Below are 16,407 nucleotides of genomic sequence, written 5' to 3'. Positions count from 1 at the left end.
ACAAAACTGCCTTACCTTCTGCCTCCGGAGCCGCTCCTCCTGTCCGGGGCAACGCGGAGGAAGGAGACGATGCAAAGGGGGAAAAACAGGTCTCGAGTCGCGACGCTCCCATCTTTGTGTCTCCGCTCAGTCCCAAGTATTAAAACGAGCAAATTAGCCCCTGAACAAACACCATACTGGAGCATTTTCTCACCCGATGATGCAAATGTGCAGAAATAACGCTACAGAGAGGCGGCAAAATGAGCAGATCCACGGCGTGTGGCGGAAGGGGGATTTTGTAAAGATGTGAGAATGCATTAGGATGCAAGAAATGGTGCGATGGTGAGAGGGGCTGTGGAGAGACGGATCTGCATATGGAGATTTCAAATTAGGGACAGCGTATATAAAATACGGCTAAAAAACTATGGTCTTAAAAAATGTGCAGTCACTTTAGTCTAAACTGTACCGTTTCGTCGCAATGCTATTAAAATCTGTCGAATGTTTCAAAGCTTCTTTCAAGTCTTGTTTGAAGAATATAACCACTTTTTCACTACAAGTGAAGACGCTGGAAAGTAGCATTTAAGTACAACCACGCAATTACTGGTTATTTTGTTTGCGAGGCATTTGATGGCAAATTAAAAATAATGTATGCAATTGTCTGTAGCAGGAAGATCACGCCTCCTCCGAAACTTTGAGCCAATCAGCAAGCACGTCAGCGTGACGGAGGTCTTGCGCATGCGTGTACTGAATACGCGGGAGAGCGGCGAAAAGATTCTGTTTATTTTGTACATAGAACACTGAACTGGGAAGCCGAATAAGGTATGCTGTGTAATATTGTTGTCGGCCATGATTGATCATGACTTTACGCTGTAATATGTTGGTCTGCTCACCTCGTTGTACTATAAGTACTTGCTGGTTGTCTTATTTTGTAGTGTTTATGAAGTAATAAGGTCATCCCGGGACCATGGAGGACGACTTCAGTCAATCACTGACCCCACCAGTGTCCCCCTTCGCAGCGGACAGTTTGTGTGAGCTCCCCCCATCACAACCACCATGCTTCTGCTGCTCTGAATCCAGAGAGGATCCTGCAAGACCTTTCTCCACTGATGGCTACATTGCTAGAGGCGCATTGAAAAGGTAACATTCATATAATTTCAGTTCATAAGTTGCCGACTAATTATTTTTTCTATTTGACTAGGCTTTTGTTGCGCCTGGACCCTGCACCATCAGATTATGATGGTGACATTGTTGAGATATTTGGGTTTCCCTGGGTCACAGAGATGGCTCTTGTAGAATCAACAAAGCTTCTGTTTGGCCTTTTCAGGTAAAAACATTTAGCATGTTAAAGAACACCAGCATAATAATTGTACAATAACAATAAAATACATCATAACAGATGTTATACCTGGTATAGTAACTACATGTATAGTCACTAAAATATGTTTTATCTCAGACAAAAGATTTACAAGCTGGAAAAGTTGGTGCAGGCCAGCTCTCGAGATTTTGGTAAGTTTATATATTATGTAACTACTTTCATGTTTTTTTCGGTAGTAAAAACATTCAAGTAGATAATAGGTACATTGCAGATGTATAAGGTGCATTAGTTTTACTTCTAGACATTGTGCTGTGATTCAGTTTGTCTGATTAAAAGAAAACGGAACTGAAACTGCTATATTTTTAAGGTCAAGCTGGAAATCTCCACTATGAGGCAGAAGAGCTTAGAAAACAATGTGTAACATTTATTCAGTATATTAAAGTATATCTGCATAGGTAAGCAACCTTCTTCAACCATATACATTTGTAGTATAATTGTTTGATATATAGTAAAACATCTTCATTTTCGGTCAGACATCTTGAAGCCTCCTGCACTCTAGAAGCAGGATCCTCACACCCTTTTGAAGAGTTGGAGTCTCAGTTTCCGTCTGCTCTTCTTGAAGAACTTTTAGGCATTACTCTCCTCATCGGACGCCTCAAAGACCTGCCAGCCAACATACTAAGTGCTTTCACTATACAGAACCAAGGAAAGGTACTACTATAATTAGATACCACTGATCCATGATGACTACATCTCTTGGCAAAACACCCACCAAAGGATCTATATTTTATAGCTTAATATTTTCATAGGACTCATTTGTGTTCTGTGCTTTTCATGCAGATTTTTCCTCCCTCTTGGCATTTGTTACACCTTCATCTTGATATTCATTGGGCCATACTGGAAATACTTCATCTGCTTGGCCTCAAAATGCAAGGTTTGTACATTTTTGCACACACAATGATCAAGTTTTTGGTACCAATGTTATCACTTTTAGCAGTAATGTCTAACTTTGTGTTAAAGTGACTCATAATATTACACACAGTTTTGTTTTTAATTTACCTGTTTTTCACTCCAGGCCAGGTGGTGTACGCCCACCAGTTTGTGAACCTGACGGGGGAAAACCTGACTGATACCAGTCTGTTTGAAGAGCACCTGTGCTCTCTGCTGTGTGACCTCACTGGTCTGGCCATGGGCAAATACAGTAAGGTAGGCGGCTGGCCGCAACTCATTATGAGTTACTGTTAGTGAGGGGTGCTGAGCTGCATTTTAATGAGTTTTTCTCTGTACATGTTCTATACAAAAAGTATTTTCTCAAACTTTACAGCACATCTGAGCTCTTTAATGAAATGTTTATTTCACAAGTAAAATGCCTTTTTGAAATACCGGTAGCTGCTTTTTAAAACCTATTCTCAAACACTGTTTAGGTGAGACCTACAGAGGCTTTTACCATCCAACATTATTCATGCTCCTGCATTAAAGAGCTATGGATTTTACTCATGCACCTGCTTGAAAACAGAAGTAAAGTTTTGCACACACAGGTAAAATTAATAAAATATGCATATGTAACTGTTTGAATGAAAACTAACCTTTTTTAAAATTGCTTTTACCTTTTATTTCTATCAAGTCTTTCTGGAACTACATGAACTCATTATTGAGACCTCTTGTCTCTGGAAAGCCAGCACCAGAACAGTTTAGCGGGATTCCTACACACTGTAAAGATCCTCTGGGCTTTACATGGTGGCTGGTTACACATACTGCACTTTTGGGACAATACAGCCGGAGCGGGGCAATTCAGACTGAAGTGAGACAAAATGTTACTCTGACTTATCTATATGTTCAAGTATAAATATGTTTATTTTATTTTTTGCTCACAGCAACACATTGATAACTGGGCTTTAATTGAGGAATTACTGAAGATCACTTGTAATCCAAAGGTTAGCATTTTTGTGTGATGTATTTGGTTGACAAAGCAGGGTCTAATGCTGTGTTTTTAAATGATTAGGGACATCTGGCAGAGGAACAGGTCCGGATGCATGTACATTGTTCTCTCACTATGTGTATGTTGTGGAATCCCAGCACTGTAGCCGTCTCCACTCTTTGGGACTACTACAGCAAAAACATGGTCAGCAATATACAATTTAATACAAATTAAACTGTGTGCACAAGATAAACGCTTAATTTAAAACATCTGCACTTAATCAAAGACATTTAACACTTTTTTTTTTTTTTCTCAGAATGGCTCCTTCACTGTGCCTTGGCTGGGAGTCTCTGGCCTTGGTACTCTGTGTAAGTCACCCCTGGCTCTTCTAGAACAGGCCCGAAGTTGCTGTAGTCCATCTCCTCCCCATTCTCCAGGACACGCCCAGCTTTATCGCACAGCCAACTCCTTCCACATCTTCCTCCGGATTTTGGCTCTGTGCCTTTCTCAGGACGGAACAGGTGGAGTGCCTCAGAGGCAGATCAAAGGAAGGTAAATATTGAAATGAGAAGGAAGTAGATTCCAGTTCACTCCACCATACCCTTTACATAGTATATTGTGGAGTTGATTCTATAGTAACCCATTAGCTTTTCTCTGGATATATGTTATGTTTCTAATGCAGTGTTTGTGTGCACCTTGATACACACAGCATGTGTCATACATTTCAGCCTTGTTCGTGTGCGTGCCAGGTGCACCACAACCTCCCAGTGTGTCTTTGATATTTACTAAGGCCACCCAGTGAAGCAGGTGTCTCAGGAGTCAAACCACCTGCTCCTCAGCACAGACCAGTGCCAAGAAGTCTACAACTGACGAGTACATACATTTTATACACTGCAGCTGCCTCCGCTGTGTTGATGTGGTTATTAGGTCATGGTTGGGTCTTTGTGAACAAGAAGGCAGAAGATGGACACTATGGGCTGATGAGTATCTGCACAGAGTGCTCGACCATCCTATATCCCAGGCCGGCTGGGTGCCAGGGAGAGGCAGCCATAGATAAATCCGCCTAATGACTTCCCTCTGTCTGGAATGTGCTCAGTAGCTCTGCAGACATGGGGGCTAATTAGCTAACGAGCGTGGCAGTTAATTCGCCTTAACGAAGCTGTGTTAGTTTCCAACACGGATAGAGCAGAGAGATTAGGTGGTGGGAATATGGGGGGGTGGTGAGCAATCTGGCACTAGTGAGTCCGGGCTGGGTCCGGTCCAGATTCTCCCCTTGTACTCCCTCCCTCACAGCCATCAGCACTGCCTCCTCACTGTGTGAGGTGTGAGGCATGTTGTCTGTATTGCTTAAGCATTTCGGCATTGTTCCCACTCCTGGCCAGGCTCAGTGGACATCCGCACTGGTCGCATTAATGGGATCGGCTGCAAGCATGTTGATCTCCAACACCAGGAGTTAGAAGCATCTGCTCGCCTGAGGGAAAAAAAATCTGTCCATAATAAACAAACACACAGACAGGTTGGGAGAACATAAAAATCTCTAGTGCTGCCTCGCTGTGTGCCGTTTATATCCATGTTACATATTGACTATTCATCTATTTAAATCTTCCTCCTCCCTCACTCTGCCGACATGCTTTGCCGCCCTCGTCTTTTATGGTCCTCTGTGGGTGTAACTAAGCTCATTTTAGAGTTAACCTGTCTTTTGCAGTTCCTTCCTCAGTTTCCCACTCCTTTACATCAGTCATACTTCTTACACAGAGTTTGTCTCGGGATGCTCGCCGCTTGTGTTTTGACCTGAACAGCAGCTCCACTCACCTGTGTGGGCTGCATCTGTGTTTGGGGCTGAGGCGGAGGGGTGGGGTGCTCCAGCGGTCTGTGTTTTCCTGCCAGGCGAGCAAACAGCAAGCTGGTTGTGTGGCCAAGCATGTGTGTATGTGGGTATTATTGATCTCTCTCTGGTGTTGCAGTAAATTGGTTTGGCTGAAGACAGAGGGACCAAGCGCCTACTGCTGTGTGTCTGAGTGTCTCTGACATTTAACATGATCTTTAAAGGCATTTCTCCACAGTGCCCGCAGGATCTAACAGCGTGCAGGGTGTTTGTCTATTCTTACTCCCTTCCCCACTTTTTCGTTCTGTCTAACCCACACACCCCGACACACACAGTGCCATGGTGGTCCAGCTGTGCACCTGGAGCTGAGAGACTGCTGATGAAATGTGTGATGAATTTGGAAAGTTCAGTTAGTCAGCACTTAGAGTAGGAATTGACATTCACATTTTCCTGTTAAGGTCTTGCTTAAGCTCATTCCTGACTGTTTTGTGGTACTCCTGCAAACGTCCCGGCAAAATATCCAAATAATGGGTCATATGACTACAACAAATCCATACAAAAATTGGAACTTTAAATTTACATTACAATATTGCTTAAGCCAATAATAAATATTTCCGTTTACTTTTTTGTACTTTTAGAATTTATTCCAAGTTTTCGTCAAAGAAGATGCAGGAGCTGTCAGAGGCGGGTCTCATGAACTTCTTGTTACTGTTTATCGTGGTGGCCAGACAAGTGGAGCTGGAGGATGTAGCAGGCAGAGCATGCGAGCTGCTAGGCTTCCTTCCATCAAACTGTCCTCCTGGTCATCGCACCCTGGTTTGGAGGGGGCAGCTGACACTGTTGCTGTTGTTTCAGGTGTGTGAATTACTTGACATTCAAAAATATTTGACTAATTAATTAAGTACAGGCAGTACAACTAAGACAATTACTCTAATAAACAATAACATTCTATTATCATATTTTAATTTGAAACTACATTTTTAAAGTTTTGACCTGGGACTAAAAAGTCCTATGAATGGTAAAGGCAAGACAAGTTTATTTGTAGAGCACAATTCCTACACAAGACAATTCAAAGTGCTTCACACAACAGGAAAAAATGTTTAAGACTTAAAAGAGCACAAAGAAAATCATTTGTCATATGCACTACTAAACAAAACTATCTTTATCTTGGAGTTGAACATTGCCAGAGTGGAGGCCTGTCTCACATCTCTCTTTAGTCTTCATATCAAACTAAGACAAGAAAACTATCTCAAAATGATTGCTGTGTTGCTAATATTTGCTATTATTGATTTTTAGGAGAGAGGGCTTGATGTGGGAGCCCAGGCCAGTTGGCTCGCCTCGTCCTTTAATGAGACGGCCAAAGAATTCTACAATAAAACCACAGATGTGTCCCGTAAACTGGCCCTGTGGGGTCCTTTGGGCTCATACCTGGAGGGAGTGGCAGAGGTTTTTGAGACCAGCACCAGTCTGAGCCTTTCAGAGGAGAAGCTGCTTAATGAAGGGTTTGACTGGTTACTGCCTGCGTGCCGCCAATCAGACTTAAATTCTGCCCTTGGCTTTCTTCAGACAGTCCTCGCCCAGCTCAGGTAGGAAGCTTTAGTTTGTTTTTGTTTTTTTTGCCATTTGTAACCTGCTTATGGTTTTTATTCGCCCTGTGAGTGCGAAGTGAATAAAAAATGTCACAACACAACAAAATATATACTCGCACACTCGTCTAATGTGCGGTCATAATTGTTGGGATGATTATTCAGTAGTTGTTGTTGTTGTTGCTGTTGTTGCTTTTCATTTATTATTATTTAGATAGTGTTGTTATTTTGGGCATTGCATTTTATTATGAATCATTTCATCACAATGCATAGATGGCACTTTCAGCTGCTTGTGTTTTATATACTGCAAATGAAGTGGTAAAGGCCAAAACGCATTAATCCTTTGTGTCCACTATACTTGATTACATTGTCTATTCCACAGTTGCACATCTTTTATTCAGAGGCTTTAATATGACTACCTCTGATTGACTTCAAAGACAGTGCTACATACTGGTTATAGTCTGTTCTGTGTTCAACAAGAAGAGGATTGTCCATCCAGCTCCAAACTGTGGTGTTGAGTCCCTTGCTGGTCTCAGGAGGCCAATGGCCCCCGGTTCACCCTCCCCTGATGCTGGTGAAGGCCTATGTTGGGTTTTTGGTTCAGGGTATCCCGTCCAAAGCCTCCTGTTGTCATGGGGACACAGATTGTTGAGAGATTGTGGTTTGTGCGGCATCAGGGTGAGTTCAGGTTTGGGACACAGGTGTGTCTTACATGAACAACCTCAGTCAGGGTCATGGGACCTCTGGGTGAAGATGGACACCATGTGAACTTTTAGGAAGAGTTTTGGTACATATACTGGTAACTTTGTTATTAGCTTTGTATCTGCAGGATAATTGGTGAGCATTAAAATAACAGCACCGTTTACTTATAGCTTTCAAAGGTTAATAAATAAGCTGATATGCACATATAAGGACATTATAAAGGTAAGTGCACTCATTTATGTAGGTGTATGATTGCTTTAATTCTCCGGTGTATACATCCATCCTCTCCAGCCTGCTCTCTCACTGACTTACCCACCTTCCCACACACAAAAAGTGCAATTCCAAACCGAGTCTACTCCTCTTATGCTTCGCGTGGCTCCCTTAACATGCTACCTCGTTAGCTTTGCCTAATTCCCAAACTTCTCATCTCGGATGTTGGGGTTGGAGGGCACACATTTGCACATTAATGGCCGAGAAGCAGTAGAAGATTTGTCCCAGAGCCCCTGTGCGTAATGGCCCGGACCAGACTGACCCATTTAACCAAATAAAAAAATATCACGCTCACTCTCTCCAATCCGTCCCACCAAATTAAATGTAATTCCTCACTTCGGCAATTCTCAGTATCTCCTAGTGATTAAGCGTTTTCGGTGACACAATTAATCTGTAATTATGCCTGCAAAGAATTTTGCCTGTTCATCATTAAGTCTATTAAGAATCATGTTGAATCTGCATTACATTACTGCATTAGGAGAATTATTTCAAAATCGGAGGAAGCAGAATAGTCAATGTATACCCCGCCTTGTAGGTCTTCACATGGTGCTTGTCCTGGAGCCAGTCCTGGGATATAATTCCTCAGTTTTATTCCTTCCCATGATCCTTTGAGGCGGGAGGTTTTGGGTGCTGTGGGTTGATGAGGTGAGCTGGCACCAGAATGGTCTGTTGGATCTGTTTTCAACACAATGAATTAGTCCCAATCTTTTTAGTTTGACAAAAGACAGGCCTTACTGTGAAACATTTATTCAGTGTTTTGAAGACATTGAACAATTGTAACTTGACTCACGTTCCCAAATGGCCCACACTGAATAGTATTACTGAAAACAATGACTTTACAAAACCTAAAAACTACTGGTTTGGGCAAAAATCAAGACTCTTATTTTAGAAACAATGGCTGACAATAGATTGTCTTTGGTTTGCCACAAACCTGTGTTGCTATGATGCAAATTCCAGTCATCGCCGTTTCCATACGTCTAAAAATTATCTTTTGAGTTTTACTTTTCAGCGTCATTGTTGTAGAAATGATTCAAGGAGTCTGGGTGTCCAACTGGATGTGTTCGACATCCAGTTTTGGACACTGAATAACAGATGTTTATTTACCGTTAGTGCAGGACCCAGAGGTCTGGTCATTCTTCTATGGAGTATTATAACCTCTGATGACATAGGTCAGATATTGGTAAATACTTTTCTACAAGGACTGAGCTGGACGTGTCCTTGGTGATGTAGTGCAATTTTAGTCATGCTCCGGAATCTATGCTGTCTCCTGCTTTCCGTTTGGCACTATTAACCAATAAGAGAAACGTATGGTCAGTTCATGTCAAAACAAACATGGCGGCTAACAAGTAAAGACTAAATTACAATAACAGGACTGCGAAACGAGGTGGATTTCTGCAGATGCAACTAGCAAGGCTTTAAACTCTGTAAATCAAAGGTAGAAGGAAGTTTTTATATATATATTTATTTTAATTTAAGTATTTAACCAGGTCAAAAGCTTGTTGCAATTCACAATCTTTTTTTTTTTCAAGAGGGACCTGGCCAAGAGGCAGCGTCACACAGGTTCTAGATTTTGTCCTGAATGTTACAAGGATCTACAAGAGGAGGCGTCTCCCGCATTTGAGTGACAGTTGCTGCAAATAAACGGCTGTGATTAGACCGTTCCAAATTTGGCGGCTGCCTGATGCACTCTGGTCTAATCCCAGACCCTCCTGCATTCAAATGAAAAGGAATGAGCCAGGCAAGCAATTTAGTGTTTATGGCTCCTCAGGAATAAACACAATTTGATCTTTGTAATTCAACTACACACCTTTTTAGATAATGATTAAACACTTCTTTAACGCTTCTTTACAATCAATAGGAAATAAAATAGTCAGGGAATTCTATTTAACTGTACGTCAAAAATGAAAATAACAGCGTAAATCGTCTTGGTCCAGCTTTACCTTGCCTTTGAAGTGTCTGAATCTGTGTTTTCTTCTGTATGGGGTTAAAGCGTTTCTAATGGTGTTTTGGTATCTTCGGCTTGTGTTGTGTGTACACATTTTACGACGCTGCAGCAGTGGAGGATTAAGTGGGGTCTCTGACGATGTCTTGTACAATGAGGGTTGATGGGTGTGAAAGGCCCATCCCGCAGCAGTAACGAGGCTAATGAATTCAGACTCTAATCGATTGTCTCAGCTCTCTCTGGATTAGATGCAACCTTGCTGGAAGGGAAGGCACCGCTGCTGGAGAAGTGTGTGCGTAAATGTGTGTAGAGACCATAGTGTAACATGGAGAGGATTGAAGGGGGGTTTGCAACACGCTGTATCCTTTCCTCTCCACTTTTTCCACAGCACACCTCTGCTCCGTGCACCCCCATCTGGGCCAAACGGGGGGACAGGAGGATCATCTCCAGTCTAAATGAGATTACAGCTCCTTCAGCTGCTTATCTGGGCTAATGCCAACCACTGTGGGGCTGCTGTGGCGGCTGGGGCTCGAGCCGGGGATGAGCCAGAAAAAGCCAAAGTATAGTCTGTGTACAAGGGATCAGCATTACTCCCCAGTCTTTCCCTATAATATCCTGCTCTCTTTCCCCACCTCCACCTCCACACTACAGCGCACCGCCGCACCCAGTAATCCCCCAGGAGAGCAGACAAGGAAAACACATGAAGAATAGTGAGAGGAAAAGGGGAGCGAAAGGATTTGGGAAAGTTGGAGTTTTTTACACCAGAGACACGGCTATGTTTGGCTTCAGCATTGGCCAGATTTGTTTATCTGTTTGTCTTTGTTTTGTGTGTCCATCCAGGCGAGTCCATCAACGCAGTGTCCATTTAACACCCAACCTGACCTGGGCTCCCGGTAACACCAGTATGGGTAAAGAGCGCCACCTAGCGGTTGCATCAGCTCTTTGGGCTCATTTCTACCCTTTTCTCCGTGGGTTGCGCCTCTCTCAGACACCTCCAGCCCAATTAGCAGATGCAGCTGCAGGTCAGTATTAACACCTCAATACTAGGAAAGCACAAATGACAAATGACAAACCCCATTAAAGATTACAAGCACAAAATCCTAAAGAAATTGTAAGTGAGCATTTTGTAACTTGTATGTTTATAGACAATGATCTAATGCGATACAGACATTTGAGATTACATTTTTTTTCTAACATCCAATCGTTTTGGGAACATCAACTGAAAGTAAAAAAACACTTACGACACTTAAAAATGACCCTGTACAGTACAGCATTCAAATTATTATTTAAACATTCTTTTTCTTTAGGTTTTACATTACTGGCCTTTGACCTTCCTGGCACTGCTCCTCAGGACCTTCAGCCCCACCCAGTCCAGTCCATCATGCAGTGCTTTGGCTGGGACGACATGGTTCACCCATTTTTAGTGACCCGCTACCTTCCCCACCTTCTACAAAACGGGTATATTTTTTTTCTTCAGTTTTCTTACAAGCCTCTTTTTTTCCACTGCACTCGAGGGGAAACATCAGGCCAGGCAGATGGGGATGATGTACACCTTTTTACCTGTCAGCTGTCAAGCTCCATTGCTTTCCCCTACACCTCTTGACAAAATACTTCCACAACAGTCCAAATGGTATATGTGAAAGCATTTAATTATTTATTTAGATTGTGAGCGCCCTTCGTCTGTGCCTTCCTATCCTTAAAAATTCACTCAAGGGTACTGAAAGTGAGAGTTGAAAGCTCAAAGGACGTTTACTGCGCTTCCGAGTGATGTGAAGAGGCTGTACCTGAATTTCATGGTACAACAAGGACTCTTGACGATTTGTATTTGAAACCTGTCATTACTGTTTATTCTACTTGTGTAGAATAAGTGTAATTCTACATAATTACAAATGTTAATCTATTTTTATCAAAATTATATAATGTTGATATAATTAGAATCTTTAATTACTTTTAATTTAGCTTTGTTTGTTCTTAAGCATCTGCATCTGCACTTTTTTTAAATTATTTTTTTTACCCCAAAAACGCTTTAAATTGCATTATTCCTTAATTCGGTTGTTGCCACTGATGCCCTGGCAAACTGATTGAAGCAATACTGTAAATTTGCATCAGCGGCTGGCACCAATCATACACCACCACCACCACCACATTCATACCAGGCAAAGTGGGTGAAGTGTCTTGCTCAAGAGCACGAGTCACTGCTCCACCACTGTGGCTGCTGGTATTCTCAGCGGTCTCCCATATAAATATTAGCCTGGTCCAACCCTGCCTAGCTTCTGAGATGAGACTAGCCATTGTCAAGGTGCTATGGCAAGACATGCTGATTATTTTCTGTGGAGCCCTTTTAAAAGTAGAAATTTGTTATTATTGCTGTTTTTATGATCATTTTCATCATCCCTCACAGTGCAGTAGTGTGGTCTCTTTGCCGTCAGTCAAATACTGGATCATCTGGTGCTGGTATAAGTTTGTCAGTGAGGGCCTGGTTTCGCTGTGTGTTGCAACAACATCTTCACAAAAACCATGATGGGACTGACAACAAAACGGGTGAACCTTTACATTCAGAAGTTAGTTGTTTTTGTTCCTATACATGTTTATTTTATTATTATTTTTTCCCAGCCAGAGCAGTAGAGGAACAGTTGTGGGAGTTGACCCGGCTTGTACTGAGGCTCCCTGAAGTGGAAAGCCTCCTCCAAAAGGCCGGATTACAGCCCACAGCCGGCAAGATGGAGCCCAATGCAGCCCTGGAGCTCTTTGTCAAGGTATCACACAAACTCGATTTAGAAAAAGGTATGCTATGGAAAATGATTACATAGCATGTCCTCAATATTTCACAATAAACTGATTTTGAGCGTTGTTATTGAAATGTTGTTAATCATTTTACTGACATATTTTTTTTTTATTTGATGCTAAAATTCTCAAATTGTATATTTTTCCCCTGCACGCCAGTCTTTAGGCATTGTGTATAGCAGGATACAGAACCTCTCTGAGCGTTCAGCAATGATCACACGAGCTCTGGACTACATGGGAGATATATTCAAACACATTAAACCGTCTTTAGTCAGCAAAAACCAGGAGGCTCTGCAGCTCACCTATTGGGCAGTCGGTATGTTTACAGTTATTTTGATCTAGACCTTTTTCATCCTGTGTTGGGCTTTTGACTACTGTATAATGTTGTTCCATTAAAGCAGTGTTTGAAAGCGTTATCTCTGTGATCCAGGCTGCATAGTGAAGCACTGGAGCCCCCTGTTGGCCACATCTAAAGCCCAGCAGCTGTTATTTCGAATTGTCGACGGACTACTACTTCCACACAATGTCACGCAGCAAGACAAAGCATTAAGAGACAGCCTTCCATTGTACTTACAGGTTAGAGAGAACAATCAATATATGAACAACTTTTTATTGTGGAACTGATTTATGTGTAGTTATGCCAGATTTTGTCCTCAATTGTTTCTAGATTAATTGCTTGTTTTTTTTTACATACAGTTCATAGATGTTGTTTTTCTTGATTTAGTTAAGTTAAGGAAAAGCAAGAAAATGTGTGACAAATCACCATCTCTTAGTGAATAAAATGAAATACAATTATTAACAAAAGTTGCATAATCATAGCAGCTTTAATATTTGGAATTTAACAAGTGGAAATGTGTCAATAAATGTACATAAATCTTAAATGTAGCCGATTATTCAAACTGTTGCTTCCGTAACCTCTCCTATAGGGTTTGTCGGTGGCGTCTTGTGTGTCTCAGTCACAGGGTGCCCACCTCAAGCAGCAGCTGCGCTCTGTTACGCGGAGGTACCTGGACCATTTCCTCCCACCGTCCCCTTCTATCGGCGCCATTACCAATCACCCGGTGCTCCTGAGTGCATGCGAGTCCAACCCGACCCCACGAGGAGCAGCGCTGCGGAGAAACATTCTTGAAGTTCTATGGCAAGTCTTGTATATGTTAACATTTGCAAATATTTTATTCTTGGGGTGCGCATATCTGAAATTAAAAAAAAGTACTGATTGCTTGTGTGACTTTGTTTTTCTTTTTTCCTCAGTGAGAGTTTTCTCCAGTTCAAAGGTCATATACCCCCTCCACGTTTGGTGTCGGTTTTGATGTTTGTTTGGGAGCTTTTGAGGCGAAATCGAGATACAGACCCAGTGCTGCTAACTCTTCCCTTGCCCTCTGTTCTCCGCAGTTTGATGCTTGTCAATGATACTCAAGGTACTCTTTTATTTTCGCTTCGCTTGCCATAATCACACCTTTGCCGACTTTGGTCATTGTTTAACTATACTTATGCGTCAGACTAATTGTATTTCCCTTTTTTGTTTGTGTTTTTGATGTGTGCTCAGTGAGGACGACGAGCACAGATGCCTTACAGCTTGTAGTGGAGCGCTGTGCTGCTGCATCTGCAGAGGGACCATGTGAGCAGATGATCACTGTCTTGCGGTAATTGACAATAATGTCTAGCAATAAATGCCTACACCTGTATGAGATTTGCATAGCTCTATATCTCCTGAAGCAGTTGAATATATAATGTAAGACGGTGTGCCATGAATATATACTGCGTAATTGCTCTGGGGGATTAAAGTTCAAGTTTCTAATTCAGGTGGTCAGTGTGGTTACTGGTTCGTCCCTCAAGTTGGCTTCATCCATAGCTTCTCTGTGTTAGTTTGACTCCTCTTTGGCTCTGTTTTCATTCTCAAATAATTATGTTGTGCCTTTCAATGTCCCAAGTAAATAAATGTGTGAGTTTTATTGGCTCACCATACTATTCTGATGAAGTGGAAGGTAACTAATATTCACTGATGATCATCACCGTTTTAGTTTATTTTTTGTTTCCAAGGGTTAAGATATTAAAAATGCTTAATTGATTTGGAAATCTTTGTGTCGGCTGAACTGAACTGAACTGGAGCTAAGGGCTACCCTGATAATCATATCCTCAAAGTTTTTTGACATTCCAGTCAGTTGTTAATTGTGAGCGCATGTCTCTTAAACGAGGAGCTCAAATTTCTCATCTTTCCGAGTGAAATATGCTAACACGGTTCACTTCTTTGTTCATTGGAACTTGGCAAAGTAACATGCGATTGAATATTGTAACAGTCCATAATTTTCTTGTTTCTATCTTGTCTTTAGCAAAAGATGAATTACGTTCTCTCTTCTCTCAGGTCGTTTGTGGTGGAGAATGAGGGTGTCTATGACAGGCAGGTCTACAGCGTCCTGGAGACTGTGGCGGTCTTGGATGCTGCTGTGGTTCAAGCGCTCATCCCCAGCCTGTCTCTGAGTCTGAGGAACACAGAACGCAAGCGAGGGCTGGGCAGGAATGCAACGTTAAGGTGAGCGAGATGCAGATGAATCATATCTTGAAAGCCATGCAGAGAGCATTCATGGCTATCAACTATTTTTAAATTGTCTAGACACCCTGGAATGTGTTATGAGCTGAACTAGAAAATTGCGATGGTTCTGTGTTCTTTTCTTTTTAAAAATGATGAGAATTTGTATGTCTAATAGGAGTGCCTATAAGAAGTTGTTGGGTCTTCTCGGAGAGAGTGGGCAAGTGGAAATAACAAGTCTGGAAGAGGACTGAAAAATATGAGCTCCAGGACTCTATGCCAGCCCTGAAAATCTCTCGTTAGTCTCACTGGGCTTTTTGCGATTTCGTGGATGTCTGAGGGTCTTCTTCCAAACATATGCTATGGATTTTATTTGCTCATGTGTGAAATATTAAATATGTGAGAAATCATGGCTCATAAGTGGAAAAACTTGCATTTAATGTGCATAATGTAATAAGTAACTATTATAATACCTATAAATAATAATAAAAGAAATGTAAATGAAATGTGAGTTTGAATTTGTACTGTGCATTCTTACATTTCATAATGAATGCAAATAGGGATACACACATGCATGCGCACACGCAACATACAATAATTAAAGTGTAAGTAAAAACAAATATGGATAAATATTAACCGGACCCAAGCCCCATAGTTGTTACAAAAGATACAAAAGAAGAGTTAATGGGTTACATTTGGTAGCGGTTTTGTCTCTAAATCTTTAGTCAAAAGAAGGGAGTTGCCTCTACATAGTACTGTTTGTTCTAATTCTCTCTCGCCTCGCCAAGTCGCAGCAATCTCTCGCAATCCGACTTTAGTTTGCACCTAATCACACCAAGTCTCACTCCTGTCTCCCACAATCACCCGACCCCATTTTCTGTCATTGCTAGTCATTTTCCAGCCTCATCAAACTGCAATGCATCCCTTCATCTGTGCTTGCTCTGCCACACCGCATTCCTCCTCTTCAACACTATCAGAGCTTGTGGGGAGAAGACTTGCAATGGAGGTGGTGAAGCATAAATGTGTGTTTAATTTGAAATTAAATTAATTCTCAAACTTGGGTACAGGTACTACTGGAGGTTCACTGATGTGTTAAGGCACAATAATTAAGACCTTGATTTCTTAATTGTACTTTAGTAATTTATCTTTCTTGCATTGATTGTATTACAGGTGTTTTTTTTTATTGCAAAAAAATAAAATAAAACAAACTTGATAAACATACATTCTTAATGTGAGCGGCCTCGTCATTCGTAACTTCACCTGCTCTGCATGTAGAGACGTTTAATACTACACTGGAACATTCTAGACAGAGTTTATCAAACTGCGATCGTGGTACGCAAGCTTCTGTCGGATGGTACACGGATTTCTCTGAAGTTCAAATATTTGGTCAATTTCAAGTCAATTGAATCCACATTTGTGTCCTTTGGTTGATTCCATATTTAGTGTACAAATCATGTCATATCATCATGCCTTACACCTAGAATAATCCTCTTATTAGACCTGGCAGATCTAGTGGTACACAGTAAGCTAAATATTTTCAAAAGGTGGTACTTGGTGTG

General features: G+C 41.6%; 1 protein-coding gene and 1 long non-coding RNA gene across 2 annotated transcripts in view; one reads left to right on the top strand and one right to left on the bottom strand.

Moving 5' to 3' along the window:
* The window catches only part of LOC140374464 (uncharacterized), a 30,744-nt gene extending 30,327 nt beyond the window's left edge, over window positions 1-417 (bottom strand). Inside the window, exon 1 of the long non-coding RNA XR_011929092.1 lies at window positions 16-417. This is a non-coding gene — a long non-coding RNA (uncharacterized lncRNA). The remainder of the gene's footprint in view (window positions 1-15) is intronic.
* A 331-nt stretch (window positions 418-748) lies between these two features.
* On the top strand, window positions 749-15,323 carry mms22l (MMS22-like, DNA repair protein). The gene is made up of 26 exons (XM_072460945.1): window positions 749-798; window positions 912-1,116; window positions 1,178-1,303; window positions 1,433-1,485; window positions 1,662-1,749; window positions 1,828-2,005; window positions 2,135-2,228; window positions 2,370-2,500; window positions 2,719-2,832; window positions 2,919-3,095; window positions 3,169-3,228; window positions 3,297-3,416; window positions 3,529-3,764; window positions 5,676-5,892; window positions 6,334-6,623; window positions 10,378-10,559; window positions 10,845-10,995; window positions 11,939-12,078; window positions 12,151-12,293; window positions 12,481-12,637; window positions 12,752-12,897; window positions 13,248-13,463; window positions 13,577-13,739; window positions 13,868-13,964; window positions 14,684-14,851; window positions 15,027-15,323. The coding sequence occupies exons 2-26, from the start codon at window positions 944-946 to the stop codon at window positions 15,100-15,102; spliced, it is 3,696 nt and encodes a 1,231-aa protein (XP_072317046.1). The 5' UTR covers window positions 749-798; window positions 912-943; the 3' UTR covers window positions 15,103-15,323.
* The last annotated feature ends 1,084 nt before the right edge of the window (window positions 15,324-16,407 follow it).

The sequence above is a fragment of the Eucyclogobius newberryi genome, unplaced genomic scaffold, assembly GCF_026437365.1.
Source record: "Eucyclogobius newberryi isolate DKJ021-1_F unplaced genomic scaffold, fEucNew1.0.hap1 SCAF_3, whole genome shotgun sequence".
In the NCBI taxonomy this organism is placed as follows: Eukaryota; Metazoa; Chordata; class Actinopteri; order Gobiiformes; family Gobiidae; genus Eucyclogobius; species Eucyclogobius newberryi.
The sequence above is the reverse complement of the archived record's forward strand: the minus strand, read 5'-3'. Positions and strand labels throughout refer to the sequence as shown.

Excerpts from the sequence above, each read along its gene's own strand:
- mms22l (XM_072460945.1), top strand. The coding sequence starts at position 944 with ATGGAGGACGACTTCAGTCAATCACTGACCCCACCAGTGTCCCCCTTC. Across the intron at positions 3,417-3,528 it reads ACTACTACAGCAAAAACATG|AATGGCTCCTTCACTGTGCC; the intron begins GTCAGCAATATA and ends TTTTTTTCTCAG. Across the intron at positions 12,898-13,247 it reads GCCTTCCATTGTACTTACAG|GGTTTGTCGGTGGCGTCTTG; the intron begins GTTAGAGAGAAC and ends CCTCTCCTATAG.